Source organism: Telopea speciosissima, chromosome 11 (genome assembly GCF_018873765.1).
Source record: "Telopea speciosissima isolate NSW1024214 ecotype Mountain lineage chromosome 11, Tspe_v1, whole genome shotgun sequence".
NCBI classification, from domain to species: domain Eukaryota; kingdom Viridiplantae; phylum Streptophyta; class Magnoliopsida; order Proteales; family Proteaceae; genus Telopea; species Telopea speciosissima.
In genome coordinates, this window is record NC_057926.1 from 45,148,053 (window position 1) to 45,173,114 (window position 25,062).

Below are 25,062 nucleotides of genomic sequence, written 5' to 3' on the forward strand. Positions count from 1 at the left end.
TCTCTCTCTCTCCTCCCCATATGAAAAAACACCTCTACCCCGGAGAGAGAGAGAACCGGACAGAAAATTACTTCCTTTTTTTTATTCTTCAATTTTTTGCCTGTGTAAAAAAAGGAATAATTATCACTTCCAATTCCTTCAATTCCTCTAATGGGGGGAGTGGACCTCATCTTGGGCAGTGTTTTCGGGCAGGGGGTAGGGTGGTCATTTTCTCTCCCATGTGAGGAATTGGAGGAACTGGAGGGGGCAGCAAATTGGAGGGGATAACGATTCGAATCCTTCCATTGCAACTAGTGAGGATAATGGTTTTCCTACAAGGAAGATCCAATTGATGTCCAATAAGTCTCAGCGTAAAGGACCCAAAAGCATTATACCACACAAAGCATCCCACAATCAAGTCTTTATGGGCAATATGATTGAGTTTAGATACAAAATTTGGTAGATTGTTAAACTTCATTTTCTCCTATCCATCCAATGTTTGGTATTGATAGGGTGTTTTTAATAGTTTAATAGCTAGAAATAGAAGGATGAAAGTTTCAGTACATGGTGGGCCAAACAGGTTGAGAATAGCCCAGGCTGTTGTTGGATAATCTAACTGAAGCCCTACCTAATAATGGGTAAGGCTTCCTGATGCAAGTGCTACTTTGGTATCGTCCCTAATGAATGTTTTTTCGAGTTCTTTTGTTATCAAACAAAAACATCTAAAAACTGTTTGGCACACTGGTTCATCTTTTTGTTCTTTGGGAATGAACCGGCCTCTGGGAACAGTTTTGGAGAAACAAAATGAAATATTTTTCATCTATCTTGACACTCATCTATCTCATCTCCCTCTCTCCCTCACCCCGCCCCACCCCCACTTCCACCCTCCGCAACTCAAATACCCCCCACACTTGCCCTTTGCAACTCCCACCCCCACATCCTTGAGTTCCCTCACTTTATAAGCCGATTTATAGGGACGAGTTCTCCTAAGGTTCGTATTGTGGTATCAGAGCAGCTTGATCTATGGCAAATTTTCCTGTCATGAAAAATGTGGACTAAAACGTGAGGTTGTCTCTACCTGTGAGTAAAGCTGTCATGGATGCGAACTCTAGCATGTGAATGTTGGTGTCCATGGTGTACATTGATTTGGACGCGAGGACATCCCTACCCTCGACTAGAGGCCTCTATGGATGTCGGTTTTAAAGTGTGATGGTTTGTATTGGTTTTGGGTTCCCTCACTTTATAAACCAGTTTATAGGGTTGAGTTCTCCTGAGGTTCATATCATCACATCTCCCCTCGGTATTGTCCTACTCAAGACTCTCTATTTCCCTAATTCAACCACGAGCAAAGAGCTTTGGAGAAGACTACTCTAGAGATGTAAAATGAGAACGATAGCGTCGGTGCAAGAGAAGGAGATGGAGACTGCTTCCATATCGGCAACCACAACAGGAATGGGATCTAAAGTAGTGGTGGCAACTTCTGACACTGCAATAGCTGATTCCATGGAGGGTTCCAAAAATACCACCGAACAACCTCCAGAGACGACAGCGGTAGCAATGGCTGTTCTGTTGCGATAGCTGTAGCGGCAAAGAAGAAATGGCTAGGGTGTCCTGGAGACTGCATGTTTTGTCTTGTCATCCCTGTTCTTGTGAAACAATCGAATGTTGACTACTCATAAGGGTTCCCCTTCATTCCCATAAACAGTTCCCTGGTTAGTTTTTCTTTGCTAGAATTGTAATTATGATGAGCCTGCTAGTGCTAGCAACATTCCTTCTCTTTCCAATCAGGTCTTTAAACTGCACAAACTTGTGTGGCTTTTTTTAGCGCTTACATGGAGAAAGTTCTTATAGATCAATTCATGAATTGGTTGGTTCCTCCTTTGTCAAGCTTAGTTTGAGAAACCGAGTGCGTTGCAGAGGGTGAGATGGGAAGAGAGAAGTGTTTCTTATACTATGTTACCAAACACCATTCTATCTTGCAAAAGTACTACTTAAAAATAGAAGGAAAAAAATACTCCTGGCTCAAAAACACTCCCACAACCATTGGAACCTCTCACGAAGAACCCAACGAGTTAGGGTTTAAAACATGGGTTTCTTTGTGCATGAACTCTCCCCTCTAAACCGGCTCCTTCTCAAACGCTGAGTCAAACTCGCTCATGTCCTCATCCATTCTTTATATCCCTCAGTTGGACGGTCCAGCGGTTCCACAAATTCCTTGTCTATGTAATGAAACTTCCAATATCAATGCTCGGCTATGTATTCAACCAGCTCGGGATTCAAAGCCTCACGAGGTCCTATCTTGTAGGCCTCAACCACTGGCGGAACATCTTGAATAAGTCTGAACTACCTCTGAATACAAGGAAGATAAAAGGAAGTTTGAGTTAGGCCCATCAGCCGAACGTAGTTATGAGAATTTAAAATAGGACTATCATCCTTCCACCACCCGCATCAGATCAAGATTGGCCGATTTGTATTGGAATCGACCAGGACTGGTCCCGATTTTCTATAAGCAATACTTAAAATATCTGGCCAACTTAGGAATTGAGTGTCCAAATGGTTGAAAAACAGTTTAGACAAAGAAACTTGAGAACCATGTACATTACAAAGAAAAACAATCTTGGCATAGACAATGTTAGCCCTATTGAGGTATAACGATTAACTGGTCCTAGGTCTGAAACTGAGGTTCTCTTGGATAAACCCCTTCTATAATAAATCTTCCACTTTTCGTTTCAACTCTTCATGCTCTGTAGGACTCAGCCTATAAGCAAGCAAATTAAAAGGAACCAGGTCTGTGGCATGCTGGATGTCTCATAGGGGAGGTAATTTATTAGGCAGCTCCTCCAGAATAATATCTGAAAAATCGGACAGCAGTTCTTTGATGACTAGAGAAAGTTACACTGCTGGCTGTGGGGTCACTTCTCTAGTAACCAAAGCTAAAACCAGACCTGTATCCTTGCTGTTTTGGACAAATTCCTTTTGTGAAACAGCGAGGAGTTTAGTTTCCACTTCTGTCCCCCTTTGATTAGTGCGCAGGGACTGCATCTTGCGAATTTCAGCAGGTAAGTTCAAAGGATGAAATATTGTTTGCTCCCCTTCATGTTGAAAAATACACTGATTCTTCCTCCCACCGATGGTGACATCGTTGTCATACAACCACAGCCTTCCCAACAGTACATCAGTGATCCTCATGGGAATCACATCACACCATATATCCTATGAGTAGCGATGAAGATATAGAGGTACAGAACAGCGCTGGTTCACCTCCATCTTATTGCCATTGAAGAGAGCTACCTTATAGGGCTGTTGGTGTTTTTCAATCTTCAACCCAGCCTTCTTCACAAAATTTTCAGAAACTACATCAACACAACTCCCACTATCAACAATTACCTTGGTGTTGTGAGCTCCTGAACACATGCGAGTGTAAAAGATGCAAATGCATTGCCAGTCTTCTCCTTTGATTTCAGCCACTAAAACTCGTGTAACTACATGGATTTCGTAGGTATCCTCCTCACCAAGCATGTCATCAAAATACCCATCTTTATAATCTCTTTCATCTAGAGGGTAGGGATGCAAACCATCATCTTCTTCCGCTGTTTCTTCCTTTTCAGCAACAACAATGGGTTTTCTTCGATGGGGGCAGTCCTTAGCATAGTGTCCCAAGTCTTGGTAGTGGAAACATTGGACTTTATCTGGACTTATCATGGGTGTCTTGCCTTTGTTGTCAACCCGCAGAGGAGGGGCACAGAGTGAGGAACCAGCATTAGGAGTGCTGATACTAAAGGGTTTTGTTGCTGGAAATTTTTTCTTGCCGTCGACAGGAGGGGTGCCAAACCTTCTACTAGGAGGTGCCCACAACTCCTCAGCCCTAAGAGCCGTCTCAAAACAGTCCCTAACACTGGACACATCTACAACTCCAATGGCCTTTTTGATTTCATACTTTAAACCCGAACGAAAATGTGATAGTACCTGAATGTCATCCTCCCTAATGCCAGTGTAAGAAGAGAGTGCATCAAATTTTTGTATATACTCCGCCACTGTCATGCTTCCTTGACGTAGGGTGTTCAGCTGGTCTTGCAATTGTGCCCTAAAGTGCTTGGGTAGATAATTCTTCTTCAGCTCATGCTTCATTTCAGCCCATGTGCCACTGTGGTAGGTGTAATACCATCATATTCCATGTCACCCTCAGTGGTCCTCCAGCTTGAGGGGGAGTGTTAGAAGCTGTCGATGTAAGGGGGGAGGGAGTCGTGAATTAGCGCCAGCACTAATTCACGATTCCCTCTTAGGGGTATTTTGGTCTTTGTGTTTTACCCTATTGAACTTATTAATATTGAATGGTTTGGGGCCAGTCTGATTTACGGCTGTGACTCCTATCTTGCACAGCAGATCTTCTTCCTCTTTCTCTCTTCTTCTTCTTCCTCCTCTCTACTTCTCTTGATAATTGTTACAAAATTCAAGCAATTTAATGCATGGATGTGATGATGATCCTAAAACATGTTAAAAAACAACGACGAAAACCCTAAAAAAAGCCAAAGATAATAAACTGGAAATTTAAAAAATTCAGATTAAAGTAGCCTAGAAAAGCGAACATGTGATAATGTGAGTAAGCTCTAAAACATATATAATGTAAACTATCCATGCATCTTTACTGATTGGGTTAAACGAGGAGTAAGAGCAAAAAAAAATCACGGGAATCTTTGATGCCCAAGCCTGAAAATATCCAAAACCTGCTCGGATTGGGTGGGGCTCAGGTTGATGCCCCCAGTAACCAAAACCTGCTCGAGCCCAAGCCGGAAAATATCCACAGAGAACTCATGTTTTTGTCAAGGCAGAGATAGATGGCCTTGGGGGATTAGGGGTGTCAAAAAAACCCGGCCAGCCCAAAACCGCCCTGAGCCCGAACAGGGCCGGGCCGGGCTAGGTTTAGTGTTTTACTGGCCCTGGCAGGGCCGGGTCGGGCCTGGGTTGAGGCCTCGACCCTGGCAGGGCCAGCCCGACCCTATGTTATATACTATATATTTAAAAAATATACAAAGAGCAGCCTTTGGTACAACGGTTAAAATTCATCTAATGTTACCAATCGGTCGAAGGTTCGAGTCTAGTAACAACCTGTGTTTGAAAAATTGTGTTTTTTAATAACTTGGGCTTTGTTAAGTGGGTAGTAGACTGAGTGGGCTTTGTTAATTCCACAAGTTGGGCAAAGATATTCAGGGCCAATAGGGCCGGGCCGGGCTTGGGAAAACCCTGCTAGGGTCGGGCTGGGTTGAGGGTATGCTTGGTCCTGACAGGGCCGGGCTGGGCTTGGGTTTAGGTTAAGGCTGCTAGGGTTGGGCTAGAGTTTAGTGCAAGCCCGGCCCAGCCCGGCCCATTGACAACCCTAGGGATTACCCACTCTAACTTTTCCTATTCTATCATTATAAACATAGTGGGCCAAGGTGAGGACCGTGTAGTTTATGATTTTGGTGCTACATATATTTATTGCCCCCTCTAATTTCCCATATGATTTTTTTTTGTTAAATCTACCTCAAATATACAATTAGTGTATATAGTCCAATGTGGATATATATGTACATTTTTATGAATAATATTATGCTTTTAGAGGTCGGACCTCGGTGCAATGGTAAGGTTGCTCCATTGCGACCTAGTGGTCGTGGGTTCAAGTCGGGAAATTGCCTCTCCGTGAAGCGGGGGTTAAGGCTGCATACATTATGAACCTCCCCAGACCCCACAGTGGCAGGAGCCTTGTGCACTGGGTACACCTTTTTTTTTCTTTTTTAATCTTATTCTTTTACAGCTCTTTACTTCAATTCGAGGAAAATGAAGGATAGAGGGGCAACATGATCAATTCAAATGTTCTATTAGATAGGAGACATTTTGCATTGCTCACAATCCAGTTTCTTAATCTACCTTCAATGTCCCTCACCATTAAGTAGCATTTTCATTATACTTCATGTCACCCCACCCCACCCCCCCCCCCCCCTAAAAAAAATAAAAAAAATCGGGAGAGAATTTCAAGAAAATCTAAAATATGGTACCTATTTTTCTAGTTGGTGTAGCATTTCCAGTAAGTTTCACTATGGGATGATGATCTTGTGGCTATATAGAAGGAGCTTTTATGGGTCAAAGGTGCATGGGTATCCAATAAAAGCTAGCCAAGCCACCCCGTCTTCTCACAGTGTAAATTAGTAAGAAATAATGCATGTTCTAAAGTTTTTTTTTTTTTTTTTTTGGGGGGGGGGGGGGTGTAGGAGGTTAGGATTAGGGTTGAGTTTGTTTTTAGCCATACCTGACCCAAATCCCCATTACCCTCCTAATTCTGCGTTGACCTTCTAAAGGAAAGTCCTGGCTCGACCCTGCTTATTTGTACTTATATACACACACACACATATATATATATATATATATATATATACATACATATACAAGTATACAACATTCATGTGTTACATAATGACAGTAAGTTATTACCATAGATTTTGTACATGCCAATGGTGGAGTTGGTGGAGTTTATTAGTTTAGATTTATTAATTCCTGAGAAAATGGTGAAATTATTTTTCCTTTAGGATTTATATGTCGAAGGATGGTGTTCATATGATCATATCAATATAAATGGGCCTCTCTTACTACCAAAATCTACATTTAGTTTATAAGAATTGGCAAACCTGCCAAACCTCACTGAATTGAAGGTTAAATAATTATGTCTCACTCTACAATCTTAATTAAGGGAAAAAAAGATTCTACAGTTATTACCCTGTACTAATTATGGGTCATTATGACTTAAAGTTAGAAAGCTGTTTGGCTTTTACAATTTTCTAAAACCTCTCTACTGCTTTATTCTGAGTACAATTCTACTTTTTCAGGTGAAAAACGTGGGACTCTCAACTGGAAACAAAGGTTTAACATAATTGTTGGCATGGCAAGGGGTCTTGCCTATCTACACAAAGAGTTCCATGTATGTATCATACATCGAGACATAAAATCTAGTAATATACTATTGGATGGTGATTTCCAGCCAAAAATTGCGGATTTTGGGCTTGCAAGATTTCGGCCAGGGGATCAGAGTCATTTAACCACTGGATTTGCTGGAACCCTGTAAGTCTGAGTAAAAAACAATCACTCTATACTCTATCTCTTTCTTTCTCTTTTGCTGTGTGTCATGTTCATTTGATAGATCTGAAGCTCAAAACTAACTTGGACCTATTGTGTTTATATTACTTTGAGATTCAAAAATTAAGTTAATACTTTTCACATTATTTGTATTTCTTTTTGACTTATTCAGTCTTTGTCTCCCACCTATTATAAATGATTGCTTTACTTTAATTCAATTTTTTTGGTTCCCTCCCTTTTCTCTCTCTCTCTCTCTCTTGTGCTTATGTTTTTTCTTGAAATGTCTAGTTCCCCATTTCTAATAGAGAAGAGTTAACTCAGCTTATATTTAGAGGTGGTTCCCTGTCTCTTGAATCATGGCTTTGGGGAGACTCTTCTAGTCAGAACATGCACATGGAGAGATGTGTTGGGATGCCTAGCTCCAAATCCAATCTTCTCTTTAGGCTGTGGAAATTTTGAGAGTTTCTTTCAATTTCTCCATGTCGGATCCATCTCCACCTTTGGTTTTTGGTTTTAATCCTCCACTGTGATTTTGTGGTTATTTGATCAGTACCCTGCTCCCATAACCTGGTAATTTCTAACAATTTCTAATCATCATCTTGATATAACAAATGATGGATTATGGTTCATGCTTTGAATTTGAGGAGAAGGGGGGGGTGAAATAGGTGTTTAATTCAGTGAGCCTCATCAATGTACTCAGCATTACATCTAAAACAAAGTGCATTGAGGGTCTTAGTTGAGAGGTCAGTCTGATGGACCAAGCTATAAAGGGTGCTAGTTAAATGGTCCTGACAACCTGAAAGAGGCACTATTGTAAAGGGCCACAACCTGGTGGAGGGCCCGCTTTCCTAGGGTCCCAATAAGCGTGGATTGTAGATGGTCCTAACCTTTGGAATTTTAATTGAAGTTATTGCCAAAGGCTATACTGGATGTTTAAAAAAAAAACAGAGCATCCCAGTGCATGAGGTTCTCACTACTGCTGGGTCTGGGAGGGGCAAATGTACGCAGCCTTACCCCCGCTTTGCAGAGAGGCTGTTTCCATGTTTTGAACCCGCAACCTGATGGTTGCAATAGTTCAACTTAACCGTTGCGCAAGGCTCACCAACTAAAGGCATAATTGGATGTGATTAATACAATATGTTATATATGTAATCAAGTGGGTGAGCCTTGCGCAACAGTTAAGTTGCGCTATTGCAACCTGTTGGTTGCGGGTTCAAAACTTGGAAACAACCTCTCCTGCGAAGCAGGGGGTAGGCTGCGTACATTTTCCCCTCCCAGATCCTGCAGTAGTGGGAGCCTCGTGCACTGGGACGCTCTTTTTGTTTTTAAATATATATGTAATTACAAAATTCATCTGATCCTCTAAGGTACTTGTATGATTGTATCAATTGCTATAGCACACTGATTTAATTAGTTCATTCAACAATCCTAAGAAGATTATAATGTTCATTTGCACTGATCAATAAGCTATTGTACTCTCATGCTTCAGGGGTTACACATCACCTGAGTATGCGCTTCATGGGCAGCTGTCCGAGAAGGTCGACACTTACAGTTATGGTGTGGTTGTCCTTGAAATCATAAGTGGTCGAAAGAGCAATGACTTTCAGCTTGAGCCTGCAACTCAATACCTCCTTGAAAGGGTAAATTTTTCTTGACCATTATTTTTTTTGTTCTACCTTCTACCATCAACAAATGTAACTCATCAGTAGGACATCTGGGTTTATGTAACTAATCTTAATAGTAATCCAATCTGCATGACTGAATTTCTCAATTCGGGATCTAACCAGTGGGTCTGGTAATTCAACGGCCATTTCATAATTGCCTAGACTGTATAACGATTGCCATGGGAATCACATAATTTTTTCTTTTAATATTGACTAATGATTCTTCTGAGATGGACTTTTTCAAGAAAGCACAGAAAAGTATGGTAAATCTTGAAATTTAAAAACTGAAGGTCACTTGGGTGTTCTTTTTCTGCATAACTAAGTTTATTTGAGGTTGGAGATAGGTACATTACATTATGAAAGATTACAACTAGTATTTCATTGTAGATGTTTTCCTTTAATGGAAAGTACATATTTTTGTTGTAAAACATACACCCATATATAGACACTTCCCTTGATGTTTGCTAAAGGTAGGGCAAGAAAGTTTTCATCTATGTATTTGTACATCTAGACTGTTACATCAAGAGATGCATCTTTATATCTATGCATCTCAATCTTTGAAAAGTATAGTGTGACGATGTAGGTTTGAACCTAAGGGTAACCACTTTGTGCAGGAAATGCGGAAGGTTAGAACCAAACCAAATCGCCCCTGGTGACCCTGTGAAAGAGGGTCTTGTACCAGGTTATGGCCCTCCAGTTTTTGAGAAGGATGGGCGTATAATTTGTCATAAACACGACAAAAAATGTATATAAGCACGGATGTGTTATTCCAATTTATACGAATTTTGTAAAACCTCTGCATATACATGCTTTGAACTATCCTAGAAAAAATCCTGGGACTAAACTTTATGACAGAAACATAAATTATGTTTTGTTTTACTTGACTATTTAATGTAGCTCTAGATAGGCAAAGGACCTACTAGAGGCCAGATATCCAGGATCTAATGATAAAGGAACCAACAGACTGCTGGTTCTGCAGTTGCAATAGGACAGAATTGTAGTTTTAGGTCAAAACTAGGGTTAGGCTTGGGAAATAGAAAATTTTTGGAATCTAGGGTTTAGAGGTGGAGTTAAGGTAAGGGCTTTAGGTCGAGTGTGGGTAGGGTGGAGGGGAATATATGCTGAAAGTTACAGCTAAATCAGATGGTTAAATCTGGAGTTATGGAAGTTTTCTAGTAGAAGTAGGAGAGGGGGGTAAAACTGTAATTTCAGACAATCAGCTGGGTGGATGGTGCTGAAATTTGAATAGAGTCTCTCTTAGGGTTTGAGGAAGATTCGATCAAATTTTTAGCAGGTTCTAACGGTTAGATTTGGCTGTGCAGAATTCTCACGAAAATCACCTTACATGTGACCTTCTAGAAGGGAAGAAGAATAGTTGCAGGTTTTAGGTTTTTAATGATGGATAACTGAGAACTAATCTAGGACAGATGTGAGAAAAATAAAATAAAACAAAGAAGATCGATGGGGGTTGGGATTGGAGGGATAGAAGAAGAAATTTGTGAACAAGTTGCAGCAGAAATCCACTGGCAGCAACTTGGGCAGAAGTGAAGGATAGAACCACCTTCGAATTGGGATCCTCCCGGATTCCACCAATCCCTTTCCACCTTGATAGAACCACAAGGATGCACACTCACAAGGAGCAAAAGGAGCAGCAACAATGGCGGAAACAAGCAAAAGCTTTTTCATTAATCAAATTTGTATTCAAGGCTTTGCCCCCTTACAACCTTATATAAAAGACTTAAAATAGACTTCTACTCTAAAAAGGAAAGGCCTAACCCAATCCTTAACCTATTAGGTAACTTAAACTAACTAGGAAACTGAAATACTAAAGGAAATAGACTCAAAACATGGCTGGATTTATAGAGTCCTAATTCAACCCAACTTAAATGTTTAAAAGGAAACTACTAAAATCACTTAAATTGAACCATGAGTTGAACCGGTTTAATTTAAAACACCAAATAAAAAGCTAAGTATGGAAATAAAACTAAGTATGGGAGCTAATCCCGTATGCAACCTATTTACCCAATTTTTAGGCCTAGAAAAGTGGCTTATTACATTAGAAACCTATGGGATCAAAGGCCCAACATGTATGTAACCCAACCCTAGACTTATTCCTAATGAAACAAGCCCTATTTGGTGATGAATCTGCATCAACTCTCCCCAGCTTGAAAAAATTCGTCCTCGAATTTTGCAGTGACGAGGAGGAAAAAACATGTTAGTAGCAGCTTTGACCACTCCAAAATAGACCTCTGGTGAGGCAAGAATAGTAAGAATAAAGTCTTCAAGGCGTGGAGCTTTCTCTTCAGAGAACCATAGTGGCATCACAAACTCTATGTGCTCGACCTCTTCAAGAATAGCATCTTGGATGTCGATGATTTCTTGTGGAGTGTTCTCAACCACCACTTTATCTTCCATGTCCTTAGTCTTGTCTACTTTGCTCTCTTCAGTGTAGACCTCTTCAGTAGTTTCTTATACCAACTTAAATGCTTAAAAAGAAACTACTAAAATCACTTAAATTAAACCATGGCTTGAACCGGTTTAATTTAAAACACCAAATAAAAAGCTAAGTATGAAAATAAAACTAAGTATGGAAGCTAATCCCGTATGTAACCTATTTACCCATATTTTAGGCCCATAAAAGTGGCCTATTACAATAGAAACCTATGGGATCAAAGGCCCAACATGTATGTAACCCAACCCTAGACTTATTCCCAATGAAACATGCCCTATTTGGTGATGAATCTGCATCATTATTCTAAACATGATGCTCTTGTCTGTTTATTTGTTTATATATTTGTTTACATTTGCTCCCATAGAATACTTGACTTGCAGTTTGGACTAATAAGACTTGGCTACCTGTAACATTCAAATGCATCTATTTGAAATTTGATGTATTTAATACATAAGAACATAAGTCAATATTGTATATAAGTCCATAAAGTCCTATCCTATAGCCAATTTCGCAACTCATATGTGTATATTTTTTTGGATGAATCACAACCCATATTTTGAAATGCTATGCTATGGATTATAGCTATATCTATTCCACCTAACTGACTAAGTGCTTGCTTCATAAACTACTACATCTAACTTCCTTTCATTGGACCATATCCTGACTAATAGACTAGTCATTGAGTGGTTTGGGCTATTCTTTAATAAGACTTCGAATGTAAAGATTTTGGTGATCATATTACAACCAACCACATATAGCTGAATGTTTACAGTAAAGAAAAGAAATTGAAAATGTAAATAGGGTGCACCGAATTTGAAAGGAACTCTGAATTTTAGCCCTAGGGGTGTCCTTTTTATTTTTTGGTCGTCCCCCCTAGTGATCACATGATCATTGATGAAAGAAAGGACAGGGACCTGAAAAGGGGAATGATTTCTTCTGAGGCTATGCATCTGCTAGACGTGACTTGAATTGTGTTTGCTTGGTACTTGATCCTTTTAAGAAATTCCAACATATAGAGTGCCTTCGTGGCACATCTTTATTTTGTGTATTCTGGTCTATATTCCAATCTCTTCTATTTCCCATCTGCCCTTTTTTCTTGTGGCTTTGCAGGCATGGAGGCTGTACGAGGATGACAAATTGATGGATTTGGTGGATGAAAGCTTAAGCCCTGAAGAATATGATGCAAATGAGGTAAAGAGAATTATAGAGATAGCTCTTCAATGCGCCCAGTCCTCAGTTGCATCAAGACCTGCAATGTCGGAAGTTGTTGTCATGATGATAAGCAAGGAACAAGCAGAGGTCAGGCCAACCAGACCTACATTCATTGATGCTACTAGTAGGGTTCGTGGAGATACATCCACTTCTACCGGTTCATCTGCATCAAATGCCACAGCTTCAACCAACCCAGTGTCAGGTCGTTGAAATGCAAGCCCAAGTTTGGAGTTGATATGAAGACATTGCAATGCATTTGCTTGAAATGTGTGGGGTTTTAAATTTCATGACATATACAGTATTGTACTAGGATTGTATAGTTGGCAATATCAAGTGATGTTTCTGAAAGGTAAGAAGGTCAACTATGGAAAATAGCAGATTTACTTATCTTGTTGATGAGGTTCTTCTAATACATTAAGAAGATGTAATATCTTCTGATACTCTAGAAGTAAGCAGTTAAAGTGAATAAAACTCGATAATTGCTGAAATTAGTTGATATTTCTTCTAGTGCCAAGGGGCTTTATATGCTTAATAATATTTAGGTTGAAATTTAAACTTGATAGATTACTTGGTAATTTTAAAGTCAAGAGTAGTAGTCCAAGGCTTCAAGCAAAAAGAAAACTAAATTTAATAGCATGAAGGTTGTGTCGTTTCTAAACAAAGATCACAAGGTGTATAAATTTTGAAGTTTTTGTGTGATTTAAAGTTAGCACCTACATAAAGACATGAAATTTTATAATGTTTTTTGGTTTCTATGTGAACGATACTAATATGTGCATTTATAACAAGTATCATAATGAGAAATGTGTTTTCATATTTTTATTTTTTATTTTTTTTATGAGCAAACAAACTAAATAAAAACTAGAAAGATACATCGTTTTTCGCTAAGTTTGTAGCTAACATTATACATAACTTGTTCCCATCCTTTTCAAAGGTTATATCCTGGGTACGATCGGCTATATATAAACAGTCTATAAACAAAGTCCATGGCCATAAGCATTTGGTAGGAGATGGAAATGACTCGGCAATCCAGCTGTTGTTACTCCAAATCCCCTTAATCTTCAACCCAATAGAGACAGCATGGTCGATACCTTTACGGATCGCAAAAAGAATTGCAGTTAATTCGTCAGCAGCTTGCAGTGAGCTTGTGTCAAAAAACTTAAGTCTACCATCTACCAAAAAGAAATAGGACCACCCTGCTACAGTTACCCCCTGTGTTTTCATATGTTGATAATGGGCACTAGACAAGATGTTGTGAAAAAAAAAATTATGACTATACATCTGTGATGATACCTTGTGTTTTTGGTGATTGTTCACAAAGTAAATAAGGCTGAATTATTATTTCAAAAAAATTTATTGGTTTTGTCTCTTATTTGGTAAATTACAATATAATAGACTTGTTATTGCACTTGTTATTGGATAAGCTACTTACCAGAAATCGAGGAACAAAACATTGGTATATTTTAATCTGGTTGTTAAGGTATTCAAAAGCTAATGTGGATTATGGTTTACATTATTGTGGTAACTTAACTAGTCTTGAAAGATTTTTGACACTAACTGGATATTTGATTCACAATAAACTTTGGCTACTAATGGATATAAATTTGTTTTTGATGGTGGGGTGATTTCTTAAAAATTGTTTAAACAAATCTATAATATATGTTCCACCGTGGAAGCTAAATTTATAGCTTTGGAAAAAAACTGGATTTGAAACCGAATGGTTAATGAATCTAGTCATATATACCACCATGACATACGTCGATGCCTTTGATATATCTATATTGCAACAAGTAGACATTCATTGCAAGGGCTAAAAGCAAGATTTATAATAGTAAGAAAAGGCACATATGCCTTAGACAAAACTTGGTGAGAAATATATAAATAATAGTACCATTGCTATCAACTTTTTAAAGTCTGTAAGGAATGTAGAAGACGTGCTTACAAAGCCTCGGTTCACCAAGATTATTCATGAGACTTCTCAAGGAATAAGCTTAAGGCCCATGTTATAAGTCAAGATGATGGACACCCAACCTATGTGAAAGGAAATCTCTGGAATTAGGTTCAAAGGGTTAAAACAAAATCATTGGATGACTTGATTAGTACCTACCAACAACTACCTAGCTCAATTGGTGAGCCATGGTGCGCATCATGCCCATGCTCACCAGGAGGTCTCGAGTTCGAGTCTCCTTGCTGGTACCTTACCCCCTCCTTGATTTGATCCCTTCCCCCTTCTATACAATATATATATATATATATATATATATATATATATATATATATATAAGGCTCCCAATTCCAAAAAAAAAATACTATCATAATATGCCTATTTCTGATTGGATGTGGAAGATAGTACTCACCATAATAAATATGAGATTGAGTTATAAGACTCTTAATAAACCAAGGCTCATGTCATATAGGAGTATGTTAACTGTGACTTAAATGAATGTAGGGGGTGAGGTCGTCTCTGATGAGAATTTTACAATCAAATTTTCTAAACATTTATGAGTCCAAAATGGGGACAAGGCCAGAATGTCCATAAATAAAAAAGGATGACTACAACATTTGGTGATAGGATATGGATGATAAGTCAGTCGACTAGACCAATGAGGAAATGTTCAACAAGTCTGACTTCAACCGTACTCTATAGTGTGACTTATTAGACCTAGTGTAGATTCGAGTCTGAAAGACATCTGTAACGATGTATCTTACCATTCTAATGTGCTCAACTATTTTTTTTACCAATATTTTGAATTTTGTGGGAGATGTTAGTTTTAAATGAGTTTTAAAACAAATTAAGATTCAAAATGACATTAAATAATTGCTTAAATACAAAATAAGTTTCATTACCTTGCCTATTCATTTACTTATCAATTTAGTTCGTTTTGGTGACACTTATATCTCTTCATGGTGCTTCTTAAGTTGCTAGAGAATTATATAGTTTCCTCTAGAAGTTCCTAAAGGCTAAACTCTCTTAAGGTATTGAACTTTTAATTCATCCTCTTTCTTTTGCATCTTAATTCTTCATCTTATTATGTCTTCCTACCTATATAAATAGAGAGGGGGCTTTAGCCTTTTGTGCATCAATGAATCAACTCTCCCTTGTGTCATCTGTGTGTATGTGTTATTATTTATTCTCTTTGCTTTTGTTTAGTTTTGAAAGTGATACTATTGTGAGTGGTTTTTTGTTTTTAGTTTGAGCACAACCTTGTAGCATTCGAAGGAGTTTAGTATTGGAGTGCAAAATTACTAGAGGAGCCAATGGGTTGTTTTATCTTAGAGCCCGATTTGCAATACTCCCGAGTGTACCATAGGGGGTGTCTATGGTCTTAAGGACAGTGTCAAGTGACACGACTTAGTCCACCAGCTTTTACTAACATAATGTTGTTACATGTTTTTGAAAAATGCAGTGTAAGTGATTGTTTGAAAGCTTTTACCATAAAAGCAACTCTCTACTCATTGATTTATGTTTAATCTCTCAATATTATGACATATAATTCCTATAGGTGGATAGACGGTGGAGCGATGCTTGATGTTGCATGGCTGAGTTTTCTTGGGCCTCGTCTTCATATGGTGTGCCATCGCCATCTTCTTTTGGCCGATATGAGCACTCTTATTACCAAATCCCTTCTTCTTCCTATGTTGGTTGGAGCTGCCATCGTTACAACGACCATGGAAGTGTTGAGTACCATGATCCTCGACCTAAATATCACTGAAATTGACATTTTCCATTTCTTTCTTCTTATGGACTTCTTTGTTGGTGTTCCATGCGAGAGCAATAATCTCAATATGAGATTTATAAGGACTTGGGCACCCTTTCCTTAACGGTTAACTTTTTAAGGATGAGTTTTACCTATAAAGTCCCTAACAAGTGGTATTTAAACTAGGTGTCTCTGAAATGAGAAAATCCCTCGAGAAATATCTTGATTTCCATTCCCACATATCTTTCCACGTAGAAGGGGCATTGGATGGATAATTGTGGTAAACTGAAAACCAACCTATCCTTCAACGTGGAAAAGGGTGTTGTATTTGATAAACTAAAAGCATTGGATAGATAATTCGAAAAATTAAAATTGAATTTTGAGTAATCTTGTAATTTTCCTTAGATTTTTTATGAACCTTTCATCGAAAGCAATGGATCTAAGAATGATTAGAGAAAAAAGTGAGAGAGACAGAGGTGTTGAAATAAGAATTTTTATCTGCTGCTGTAACTGAAGCGCTGCTGTGCGCATCGTGCGGTGCAGCAGCGACCATGTGTGCACAACAGGCCCCACTGTGCTCACATGGCCACTGCTGCGCCTCACGATGTGCACAGTAGCGCTCCAGTTACAGCAGCGGATAAAGGTCCGTTGAAATAAGCAGAAAGAGACAGAGATGTGTTACTGGAAAGAGAGAGACAGACGTGTTAGTGAGAGAGGCGTTGAAATAAGTAGCAAGAGACAGGGATGCGTTAGTGAGGGAAGAGAGAGAGAGAGAAGAAATGTGTGAAGAGATTCCAAAAAGTAAAAACGTGGCCATTGGCCATTGCTCCTCTTTCTTAGGTTTGGATGTCAAGAAAAGAAAAAATATATATAATGAGGCAAAAACTATGATTATGTAATGATTATTTTATGTATGTTAAGAAAACAATGCCTAGCCTACAAGTTTGTAGAAGAAAACGAAAAATAAGAAGGTACACAACGTACAACATAAAGGATTTACGTGGTTCACCCCCAAGATGGGAAGCTACGTCCACGATCGATCAATAGAATAGATTTCACTATCTTTGAAATATTACAAACCCTCTCTTACAGTAGAAGAAAAGAACAATATCATATCATATCATGCTTCGTGGCTACTTTTTCACTTGACTCTTCTTTTTTTTTTATAAGAAAAAATAATTTATTAAAATTAGAGCGAGCAAAACACATTTACATCATAGAGAAAGGGGGAGATAACAGTTCTATTAGTGATAAAGAAGGTAGCTAGAGAGTGCAGTATACTAGATCACATATTGTTTTTATATTTAAACTGTATAGTTGAAAAGTTTGAGGTTATTTCAGCTAGTTCAAAAAAGTAGGGATAATGTGCCAAGGAATACTAATATTCTGCTTGGCAACCAAAAGGTTTTGTAGATTCTTGTTTGTGATCCATATTTCTTTTAGTTGAATTCTATCAATCACAGCGTGTTTCCACCCCTGCAAGATTCCAAGTAGTTCAGCCTTTAGATCATCGGTTGAAGTAGCAAATCCTACAGATGTTAAAACACTCTGGCCGTCAAGCAAAAAGTAGTAAGCCCATCCTATTAGGCCTACAGATGGTTCAGAAAGACCTACGCAACATAAAACAGGTAAGTTTATTTCATGATTAGTGTTGGAGGAAGCATCCAGATTAATGTGCGTGTTAACAAAAGGATCAATCATTTGGTTGTGTAATAGTGGTGCTGCTACAATGAGATCTTTAATCCATCTAAAAACATTTTTGAGGACAGGGGTAGGGTCTGTTGTTGCAAGTTTGTGAATTACTTTGTTCCTTACAGTCCAAATGAAATAACAAGTTATAATGAAAATAGAAAAAAACCAAGTAACTGTTGGTTTGTCCATGGTCTTTGATTGAAAGAGGGAAGCACAAAGCTGTGTCAAACTAGAGTTTCTTAGGTGCTCGGTTCTGAGTCCGAGGGGTCCGTAGGCCCAGATACGCTTAGTCCATTCACAAGATAGAAAGAGATGTCAGTGGGATTCATCACGAGCACAACAGAAAACACATATAGACTCGATCGATGTCCACTTTGAGAGAATGGCCTTGATAGGTAAACCTGCATTCAAGACACGCCAAAAAAACATTTTAAATTTCGGATGGATATTTAGGGTATGTATGGTAACCTTCTAAAAAATGGATTCTGGTGTTTTTCCTGATTCTGAGGGCAGAATTGAAACAGTTTATGTATGGGTTGTCCGGTCCAATTTTGTGATTTTTTGAAACGAACCGGGTGATAAAATGGATTCTGGCAAGGTATTGAGAAACACCAAAATGGTGTTTCTCATATTGGAGAATCGATTCTACGAATTTTCGGTGAAACGCGTTCTGCTTAAGTTACGAGGGGCATTCGATGGTATTTACCATCAGAACAGAAAAATAACCCTAAACACATCTCTTCGTTGACAGACAAGAGCGGCCTCCTTCTTGCGACCTCCACATCTTGCGACCTCCATTGACGACGGTTCTCGGCTCTCTTTCACTCTCAATCGGTGAAGGTAATCTCTCTCTCTCTCTCTCTCTCTCTCTCTCTCTCTCTCGCTCGTCATTCTGCAACTTGTTAAAAGATTTTTCCTCGGGTAGTTGACCTTGCTTTGTGATTTGTACTATGCTTGTTTTCCAAGTAAGTGTGACTGAGTATGTGTGTATGTGTATGTGTATTTTTAAGCAATGACCTCAATTATCCTACTTTATGGTATTGTTTTGCGCTTTCTGCGTCTTCATACTTTATGTTTGCTTCTCTTTTTTTGTTCTGTTATCTCGTTCATTCTTTTTACCTAAAAAAATGAAATAATCTCGTTCATCCTCATTAGTTGGCCCTATTGCTAGAATGGCCTGTATAATCTAAAACTCAAAAACACTGATGCTGGAACTAAAATAGATATAGATTTTAGGTTCTTCTAACATCAATCTCGGTACTGGTCAAGAGCTAAAACTACAGAACGTAGTGTATGCATTAGTGAGTGCATCTATAATTTTTATGGAATTAAATAATAATGGTCCAAATCTGCATTTGCTTAATTGGAATTAAATAATAATGGCCCAAATATATTTGACAGATTCTGTGATCTAATCTTTTCTGTTTTAAATTACTTCAGTTTCATTCTGAACTCGTTTTTGCCAATTTGATTCATAATCTCTCTGAAAATCCCAGTTCCTCCCTTGAATGAACAGTTCTATTTGCCCCGTCTCAGTCAACGAACGATGGTAATGCCATGGTTGTCCACCTAATCTTTGGAGTGTTATCATGCACTAGAAATTTGCTTCATTTATATATTTCCAAATATATATACAGGTTATTGGTGGACTTTTATTAATGTTGAAGGAAATGGAAGTGGCAGGCCTTCCTCATTAAGAATTGAAGATTAGAAGTATCATCTTAGTTTTAAGTGAAAAACTATAAACGGAGGGAAAAGAGGTAATATAATCTAATTTTTATGTATTTTCATATTCCCTCAAATTGGTGGGAGTTATTGCTATTGACATTGTGTTGATTTTTCTGCCTCTGTTTTCAATCGAGAGGTTGAAGATAACCTCCTCTCATTGTTTAACTAAAATCCCCATTATTCCAACTTCCCATATTTACCTGATTCTACTTCATTCCATTCCTTCTCCATCTTTTATTACTCTCTAGAAATAACTTCCCTTAATGCATTCCTTCCAAACCATAAACCTTATTCTTCTTTGTTTGTTGGTCTTGGAATTTAGAGTATTTACAGGATTGCTATTACATCTTTGAATTGAGGTATTTACTATTTCCATCTGGGGTATTTTTGCTACTAATGTGAGAACAATGAGAAATAAAATAAACCTCACTCTGAGATTCTCAGTTAGCTATAAACATGTAACAAACAAATTCCCACAAATGTCTATGGTTTTTTGTCAAGTCACATGCTTATGAGTTGCACACCATGAACTTTAGGCATGGAAAAGGGGGTTATCTATCATTCATGCCATGTTATTCTAGAGTTCTATAATCACTCAATCCCCACAAGCATTTAGAGCTCTTCTTACATGTTGATTGTTGAATGCACATTTCTTTTGAAAATATGTTGATTTTTTTCTTCTTATTTGTTTAGATTTGAAAGCAATAAAAAATGTCCAATTCACAAGGTGTCACTGAGAATGCTAGGTGGACCCAAGAAAATGTCAACCTTTTTGTTGAGTTAATGGTAGGAGAGGTTAGGAAGGGGAATAGGACTACTCAAACCTTTAACAAAGCAGGTTGGAGAAACATTTCGAATGAATACAAAGCAAAAACTGGTATATCTTATACTATGCTCCAATTGAGGAATAAAATGGCAAAACTGAGGCAGGAATATAGCAGTTTCAAAAAGTTGATGGATACAACTGGATTTGGGTGGAATAGCTTGACACGAACTTGCACAGTCGATGATGAATTTATATGGGAAACACACATACAGGTTAGCTTATAATTTTTTAGAAAATTTTGTTAAAGGGGAAAGAAGAGTACTATGAGAATTACTGATTGTTGGTGTTTTTGTATGTCAGGCAAATCCTAAATGGGCAAAGTTCAAGAAGTATGGTCTTCCACAATGGCCTGAACTGTGCATTATATTTGGAGACACTTATGCAAGTGGTGATGGGAATGTAGGTAGTCGTAATGCTGTGTCATCAAATGTTGACTCAAGGAGTATGGAGAATATGGATGAGGAGATTGGGGAATCTAGTGATGCTGAGGAAGTCGATCCATTTGTAGACTCTGAACCTGAAGCTACCCCCATACATACACCAACCCATTATCATAATAGGACTCCAAATACAAAGAGAAAAAGAAGGGGAAACTCTGATTTATCAATGGCTTCCAAGGCCATTCAAGTGATGGTCAAATCAAGGTTGGAGAGAGATGCTAGTTTGTCTACCACATCCAGGAATACTGAAATGCAATTTAGCATTGCTAGGGCCTTAGAGGTACTAGAGACAGTCAACAATGTAGATGAAGAATTATATGAGAAGGCAGCTGTCAAGATAATGGCAGACCCGCAATGGAGAGAGGCTTTCATTTCATGCCCTGCACACCGCAAGATCATATTTCTTAGACTTCTTTAATCATTGATATTATGTTCCTTTTTTAATGGTGGATGACTGTAATGGTACAATTTAATTCTGTTGGATATTTTTAATGGTGGATGACTGTAATGGTACAATTTAATTCTGTTGGATGTTTTTAATGGTGGATGATTGTAATCATATATGTTGGATGTTTGCTATAATTTCTATATGCTTGATGACTTTCTTATTTGAGAATGTATGCCTATTTTTTCCTTCATTAGATTCTAATATTTTATTAATTGATCATATTTTACATAACACTCTAGGATGTCTGGTTCAAACTTGGAAGAACTAGATAGGGAAGAAACTGAAGAAGATTTGGTTATGTGTATGACTCTACTTATGTATGCACAAGAGAGTTCACTACACACTAGAGAGCCCATTCGTGATAGTGCACTAACAGGCCCAGAACGTGTACGTGAGGTCTTGGAAGGTCATGTAGATGGGTATTATGAACAATACAAAATGGAACGACATGTCTTCTTCAACCTCTGTACGCTAATGCGGGAGCAAGGATGGTTGGAAGATAGTCGATATGTTAGAGTTGACGAGCAGCTAGCAATGTTCATAACTATGGTTGGTCAAAACCAGCGGGTAAGAGATATAGCTGAACATTTTCAGCATTCACCAGAGACGATTGGTAGGCATTTTAATACAGTACTGGAGGCTTTCCTCAAGTTAGGGGAAGTTAACATAAGACCACCACCATTTGATAAGATTGCCCCAGAAATTAAGAATGATCCCAAAAAGTATCCTTTTTTCAAGGTAAAAACAATTTGAATGAAAATTTTTACATACATATTACCATTATTTATTTTACTGTGATACGTTTTTAATTCAGTGCATATGATGGATTGTATTAGGATTGTATTGGTGCTATCGATGGAACTCATATAGATGCACGTGTTCCTCTACACAAACAAATACCTTATAGAGGGAGAAAGGGACAAACAACACAGAACGTCATGTGTGCGTGTTCACATGACATGAAATTCACTTTTGTGAATAGTGGCTGGGAGGGATCCGCAAATGATTGTCGAGTATTTGCAACGGCACTCGCAGATCCAACCTTACACTTTCCTCATCCTCCTCCAGGTAAATACAAAGCCGTTATCATTTAGTAATATTCAGTTGATAGCATTATCACAATATATATTTTTTTTTATAAAAAACATTATCAAAATATTATATTGATATAATCTTTCACCAATTATATTGTAGGCAAATATTACGTAGTAGATTCTGGATATCCATCTACTACAGGGTTTTTAACACCATTCAAGGGACAACGGTATCATCTCCGAGATTTCGAGTCAAGAAGAGCGCAGAATGCTAATGAACTTTTCAACCAAAGGCATTCGAGTGTTAGGAATGTTTTCGAGCGCAGTTTTGCTTCATTGAAACAACGGTTTCCTATACTAAGCAAAATGCCACGTTTTCCTCTTTCGACCCAAAGTCGTATCGTCATTGCATGTTGTGCCCTACACAACTTCATTCGGGATGAACAAAAAGCTGACACAAATTTTGCGTGGTTTGGAGATGATAACAATTTAGAGAGACCCCCTGATGATGATTTCATCCCACCTGAGTATGGTAATTCTAGCCAACGAAATAGGGCAAGAGAGATGGATGAATTTTGGAAGTACATTGCAAACGAGTTGGCTTTATCAAGAAACATGGCTCCAATTGAATGAAAATTAATCAATACTTTTTTTGATGTGTAAGAACATTATGTTTAGTATTGGAATTATTTTGGACATGTTGAAATTAGTGATATTTTCTCATTCATTTGTACTATGAAAATTGTGCTTAGGGATGAGATTTTATGTAATTTGATAGAATTAGAAAAGAAAATTGTTTCCATTAAAATGGCAATTCATACATGTTTCTGTTTCTCTGAATAGCAGAATCAATTTTTTACCATACAACATTTGTTGGTACAGAATTACTCTAAAAATTTAGAAACAAAAAAAATTGATTCTGGGTCAGAATCAATTTTTTGAATCAGAATGCTTACCATACATACCCTTAGTTTCCAGAAAAACTGTTATATCCTTTGTATTTATTTAAATAAATTGTAAGATTAAAGACACTTAGAAGTCTAATTACGTAAATACTCTGCCATGTATACCATTCTTTTAAAAGAAAAAATCCTTGGTGCTCAACCCTAATTTTTTCTCTCGCATTCCTCCTTCCCAAATCGTCTTCTGTCTAATGCGTCTCTGCGAACCCCTAACCTACCTTCTCTCACCCCAAATTGTCTTCTTATACAAAGCCTAACCAAACTACTCTCTCTCGCACTCCTCAAATCGTTTTCTGTCAAGCTCTCTCTGTGAACTCTAGCCAAACTACTCTTTCTTGCACTCCTCCCCAAATCGTCTTCTGACAACTCTCTCTGCGATTGCTAAAACAGATTCGTGAGGCACACTTTCTCCTTCTAATTCTCACACTTTTGAATCCAAAATGTTATTTCTTATCGGCTTATGTTCGGCGCTTTCTCCACACACTGACAGAATGCAAAGATCTCGAAGAGACGAGCAGCTATTGTTTCCCTGTTTTCTCTATTCGTATAAGGATCATCGATAGGCAACATCCCAGTAAAACCTTCCCGCTCTCTGTCTCACTGATTTCTCACCCCCAACCCCTCCCTGGTCTCACTCTATATATTTCTCTCTCTTTTTTCCATTTTGCATTAACGTTCATTTTTTTTAAACTCTAATTTTTGTTGCGCATTTTTCTTCTAGAGATATTTTGTTTGGAGATTGCCAGAGAAACCAAATTTTCACCAGCATCAATTTTGGATATTATGACGAATTTCTCTTCTTGTGCTTTTTGGGTGGTTGTTGCTGTTGACATGGATGAGGGTATATCACAATTATGTTTCCATCTTTCTTCCAGTGGTAGATGTGTTCTTTTCATAATTCTCCTGTTTTTAAATTATACATATATATGTACTCTCCTATAATTCTTTTTATTCAGGAAAGTGACCACTTATGGAGTTCTTGATGTTTGATTGTTGGGATTAAGTTCTTTCGATCTGGAATATCAAAAAATTCTTTGTAGAAACAACTCAAATAGTTCTAAAAGTTTTTTTCAAGTAAGGATCTATTTCCATGTCTATTAATTAGAATTAGAAAAGGATCATCCTAAACTATTGGGCTAATAGGTTTCACGCTCTCAACTTTAACCTGTCTATGAGTCACTGGTGATGTCTTAGATTGGGGAAAATAATGAAGAATTTCACCCAACTCAGGTGACCTAATTATTTCTGTATTGCATGCCAGGTGGGTGATCTCCACTTCACAGATATTTTTTATGGAAATTGAAATGGCTTATTGATTATTCTAATAGAACCAGTTAGTTCATTTGCAGAGCCATTCATGTTAAGCAGGTTGGTGATAAAACTCTATACCCTTTTGTGTATTTAACATAATACATCTATGTTGAAAACCTCATAGATTTAGTGGGTGACGTTTCAATATTTGGAGTCTAGAGGGAGCTGCTTATAACTAACAACTCTCTCCCTCTTGCCAGCACAAATTCTCACCCGTGATATCCTTGACATTTAACATCTATAGAATTTCCAAGATCCAATGGGACTCTGCCAATCCCAAGTTGACTCATCTAATATCCTTGACCTTTTTACTGAATCAGGGTGCTAGCGGGATGATGAACCAAGGTCGTAACACTGATATCGTAGCTGAGGACCCCAATATGCTTGAGGTAATTATCTGGCTGATTTCTGGTTCCTAAATGAGGATTTTGTATTTGCATGCTTTTATTGTTCTCTCTTTTCCTTAGCTTGAACGAAGAAAATAACACTCTTCTATGACTTATGACGGTCAT

The 25,062-nt window shown here is 38.0% G+C and overlaps 3 protein-coding genes across 3 annotated transcripts; all 3 read left to right on the forward strand.

Annotated features, from left to right (window-relative positions):
- The first annotated feature begins 6,426 nt into the window (after nt 1–6,426).
- LOC122645195 (cold-responsive protein kinase 1-like) lies at nt 6,427–12,641 on the forward strand. The gene is made up of 4 exons (XM_043838527.1): nt 6,427–6,432; nt 6,764–7,068; nt 8,573–8,723; nt 12,310–12,641. The coding sequence occupies exons 1-4, from the start codon at nt 6,427–6,429 to the stop codon at nt 12,619–12,621; spliced, it is 774 nt and encodes a 257-aa protein (XP_043694462.1). The 3' UTR covers nt 12,622–12,641.
- A 7,599-nt stretch (nt 12,642–20,240) lies between these two features.
- On the forward strand, nt 20,241–21,213 carry LOC122645196 (L10-interacting MYB domain-containing protein-like). The gene is made up of 2 exons (XM_043838528.1): nt 20,241–20,567; nt 20,656–21,213. The coding sequence occupies exons 1-2, from the start codon at nt 20,241–20,243 to the stop codon at nt 21,211–21,213; spliced, it is 885 nt and encodes a 294-aa protein (XP_043694463.1).
- Nucleotides 21,214–21,483: 270 nt separating this feature from the next.
- LOC122645198 (protein ALP1-like) lies at nt 21,484–22,910 on the forward strand. The gene is made up of 3 exons (XM_043838529.1): nt 21,484–21,981; nt 22,080–22,311; nt 22,438–22,910. The coding sequence occupies exons 1-3, from the start codon at nt 21,484–21,486 to the stop codon at nt 22,908–22,910; spliced, it is 1,203 nt and encodes a 400-aa protein (XP_043694464.1).
- Nucleotides 22,911–25,062: the final 2,152 nt, after the last annotated feature.